The following is a 4,455-nucleotide window of genomic DNA, read 5'->3' as shown; positions in this document are numbered from 1 at the left end:
ACGGTCTATGCTTAAGGAGAACAGTGTGCTATGGTTGGCAACCAATCACTAATCCATGAGACATACTCAATTGATTTTTTGCAAAATGCTAAAATAACCCCCCATTTGGATAAGGTTTTTCTAGGGTCACCTGATGCTTTCAACAGTTTCTATCCATGGATAAAGATTCATGTGGTTGGCTGACTCACACTATGATGTCTTACTAACTAGTTTTTGAGTTGCATGTATCACTTAGCTAGAGGTAGACTTGACTTGGTAGAGTCACCATGATTTGATGGATTTAGAGATGCCTCATGCTTAGCCTACTTGGTATTATTGAGATTTGAGTACTTGATAGTTGATTAGCAAGTTGTATTTTGAGATAGTTTGAGTGTTGTAGATGTAGGGACTTGATATATCACTTCACTACACGACAACTACATTCATTTCATTGGGGAATGTGAAAGTGCACAAGCAGCATGGGAAGCATTAGAGACCAATTTTGGTGCCAAGACCAAGAATTCCAAAGTTCCTTTACATCTAAAAATCTCCAAGATCGAACAAATTATTGACAAAGCACCTTCTGGTTGTACTTAATGACTATCGGCTTGGGAGTTCATTGGTGTTCAATTGTTGCCTGTCTTCTGTTGTTTCTAGTATGCTATAATTCCACTATGATACCCTCCAATGGGCAATGCTTACAGTGCACTTCTAGTGTATGCTTTGTGTGAAGTGACCAATCTAAGTAGGGAGAGAGTTTTGGAAGCAGCTGTGAGGAGAGAGAGAGAGAGAGAGAGAGAGAGAGAGAGATAAATATGGAAAGTGCACGCAAAATAAGACACACAAAAAAGAAACGCATCTCCTCAACTTCTCTACTTTTCCGACTTCTTTTAAATTGGGCAAACATACCTATTATTTTTCCACACCTTCTCTACCTGCCACCTCAACCTCACGCTTTTACAACAAAACCTTCACCACATTCCACTTAATTGTCCTTTTGTTCAAAATTGACAACACATATTACATAATTTGCCCATTATAACTTAAATTTCAAGGGTGTAAACATGAATAAGCCATGCAATTTGGAGAATGTTGCATGGCAAATGACAACACATATTACATAATTTGCCCATTATAACTTAAATTTCAAGGGTGTAAACATGAATAAGCCATGCAATTTGGAGAATGTTGCATGTCAAATGACAAGAGTGTACACATGCATACACTTACTGGCGAGGTGTCAAGAGAGGCGTTTTGTTTGTAAGGGAAGCTTTCTGTCTTTGGATCGAGCAGATAATCGACGGAGCGCACCAAGAGGAAGACGGATGGGGCTAGCGAGCAAGATGAAGAGTAGTAGCAGCGGTAGCGAAGCCTACGGTGGCGCAGGGTCTACGCAGGGGCAGTTATATGCACAACCTCCACCCTCTGCGCCGCCCCTCCAACCCCAACAATATGCACAGCAGCCTGCCAGCCCTGCATACCCTGCCCAGCCCTACCCTGCTTATCCCCAGGACCCATCTTACACACAGGCCAAATATTCCGACCCATCTTACCCACAGGCTAACTATGCAGACCCATCTTTCCCACAGGCTAACTATGCCGACCCATCTTACCCACAGGCTAAATATCATGCGTTCTCCGCTGCCCCTCCGCCCTCAACGCACGTGCATGCAGGTGCAGAAACGCTCCAATCCCTGGCCCCCACTGGCTACCCCTACCCGTCACAGCACCCACCTCGTCCAGAGTCTCATGAGACTCAATTCAATGTGCAGCCTCCGCCAGGGTCTCCTTATCAGCAGCCCCGGCCCGACGCACAGTTTGCAAAATACTCACCGTCCAGCAGCGTCAGGGATCTCTTGGCCAAAAAGCTTCAATGTATCATACAGAGTAACGGCCTTCAACGCTTCTTTGACCCTGCAAAATTTCAGATTGTTCTCCAGAAGGTTTCTGCCATTGATTTCTGCAAAATCGCCGCACAGTGGAAGATAGGCATAGAGCTTGCTTACGATCTTGCTCCGCTGGCGCTTTACGACATTGTCTTCTACTGTGATGACAGCGGTTCTATGGCTTTTGAAGAGAATGGAGACCGCATCAATGATCTTAAGTTTATACTCTCGAAAGTTTCAGGGATTGCTACTTTGTTTGACGATGATGGGATAATGGTCCGCTTCATGAATTCTAATGTCAACGGAGACGGCGTTCGCAATGCTGCTGATGTTGAGCAGTTGATGGCACAAGTGAGGTTTAGCGGAGCTACGCCGCTGGGAACGAACTTGGACAGAAAGGTAATTCAACCGTTTGTTTTGGGTCAAGCCATGAGTAACACATCGGGTATGGCAAAGCCAGTGCTAGCTATTGTAATCACTGATGGCGAGCCTTATGGAGAAAGCCGCGACACAATTGTCCAAGTCATTCGACGAGCAAAAGATACGCTGGCTCGTTCTGCTTACGGTAGTGGTGCCCTGGCGATTCAGATTGCGCAAGTAGGAAAGGATGCAAAAACTCAGAAGTTTCTTGAGGCACTAGATAAAGATCCTGTCGTTGGCGGAATGATCGACTGCACGTCTTACTATGAGATGGAAGAGGAAGAATTTGCCAGAAAAGGAGTTACTTTGACGCCAGAGTTGTGGTTATTGAAAATGTGTGTAGGGGCAATCGATCCAGAGTATGATTCGAAGGATGACTAGGTTGTGGATTTGTTATTAAAGGACTTTTTTTTCCTGCACAATAAACGGTTGATTAGGATTTGTTCCATGTATATATACTTTTTGTTTTTTCCTTGTTTTGAATTCAATGTACAGTCTATAGTTTGCAGTAATGTTTGTGCTTATCTTCGCGTAATCTACGGACCGACCTGTTTTTCAGTGAGGATTTTACAAATAGGTCTTGAAGTTCTCTCTCATCGAGAGCATTGTGTTTGTTCTGTTAAAGCCTCAAAATTTAGGGATGCAATTATTCTGCACGAAAAGCCTACGAGTCGTTGCAGGCACCAAATTAAAGAGTTCATTTACATGACGAAGAAGGATCTATAGTAGATCATCTAAATACAAGTAGGTTCTTCTTTGCTATGTAGCTTCCTGCTGATTGAATCCATAATGTCACGGAATGGGCCTTTCGAAGAGTTATGTTGGTGGATTTGTGGTATTGCCATAGGAGTTGATCTAGCGGGCATGAGTTAAATGAGTTTGAACCGTTGAGCAAGAAGCTATTAGAGGCACATACAATTGTTGCGAAACCGCTTTCAAATAGATTCTTATGAATTGGGGACTGAAAACAAGAGGATCATTTGCATTAGGTGGTGATATGCACGGAGGAGCAGCTTTAGTTTTGTGGGACTTTTTTCCTGATTGAATCGTCCATTGAATAAAATATACATGGTTTCTAAAGACAGCTGCGATAGTGTCTATAAATTTTGAGTTTCAAAAGAAAGTGCGCTTGCAGCTATCGAATGGAAGAGATTCCGAATCCCTCAGATTTTTTGTTTCCAATTTTGTGATAGTTGTCAGTGCTGATTTACAGGTCATTGACAACAAACCTGGTAATGGCCTCAAAAGGAGTAAATTCAATACAATACATGCATACTAGTGGGAAAGTCTATTAAGAAAAGATAAGTGGAGGTAAAGGAAAGTAGAAGACTAATGGAAAGTTATATGTACATACACACACATTGCGTGCATCCGCTACGCGATCTCTTCATGTAGAGAAGACAGACTCTTTTGACTTTCCATTCTCACGATGCTTTCCATATCCTGAACTATCACCCTCCACTTCTGCATTGTAGAAGCTATGAAAAGGGCTTTTTAGTTTGTTGAAATTGTAAAGACATAGATGATGCAACTGATTTTGCACAGAGCCAGAGTCTATAGAATGGTGGCCCAAAGACTAAGGAAGACTAATTAAGGCAGCTAAATTAAGTGGGACATGAGAACCAAAACAAGGAAGGAAAGCGCGATTTTCATGATTTCAATTGCTTTTCTCTTTGAGGTTTCTTTTGTGTGTGTTATAAACATTGCATGTTGTTTCCCTTATGTCATCTATGCCAATTTCTTGGACTCAAAACTTGATGGCTAGACAATTTGAAAACTAGCTGGTGGCAATGCGGAATTTTGAAATGAAAGATAAAAAAAGTCTTATTATTCCTAACTCCTTAAAAAATAACTACATTGCAACTATAGGCATATCTTTGTTTTTGTTTTAGTAGCCCCTTGGCTATATCTTCCACGGGCATTAGTGGTGGGATTCTACAGTGAGATGAACAAGAGCACTAGATCTCACCCATATCCTTGGATCCTTAAGCTTGTTAAACAAGTCCATGCTTTTTTTCCTAGAGAGTCATTAACTGGGGGACCACACACTCTCTCATCATCTTATGCAACGTGAAAAAGAAGGCATTAAATTACACGCCACGCAGACTCTTTATCATCATCTTATTGAAAAGTACAAGAAGGATGTCACTCTTATGAATTGAGGATGGCA

General features: G+C 42.0%; 1 protein-coding gene across 1 annotated transcript; it reads left to right on the top strand.

The window, feature by feature from the left end:
- Positions 1-1,124: 1,124 nt before the first annotated feature.
- Positions 1,125-2,797, top strand: LOC147417669 (uncharacterized). Its single transcript, XM_086507340.1, has one exon. It carries the CDS (start codon positions 1,140-1,142, stop codon positions 2,664-2,666), a length of 1,527 nt encoding a protein of 508 aa, XP_086363466.1. The 5' UTR covers positions 1,125-1,139; the 3' UTR covers positions 2,667-2,797.
- Positions 2,798-4,455: the final 1,658 nt, after the last annotated feature.

Source organism: Adiantum capillus-veneris, chromosome 30 (assembly GCF_014529385.1).
Source record: "Adiantum capillus-veneris isolate H3 chromosome 30, ASM1452938v2, whole genome shotgun sequence".
In the NCBI taxonomy this organism is placed as follows: domain Eukaryota; kingdom Viridiplantae; phylum Streptophyta; class Polypodiopsida; order Polypodiales; family Pteridaceae; genus Adiantum; species Adiantum capillus-veneris.
This window is presented reverse-complemented; position numbering and strand designations above follow the sequence as displayed.

Coding starts and splice junctions, on each gene's coding strand:
- LOC147417669 (XM_086507340.1), top strand. CDS start 1,140: ATGAATAAGCCATGCAATTTGGAGAATGTTGCATGTCAAATGACAAGA.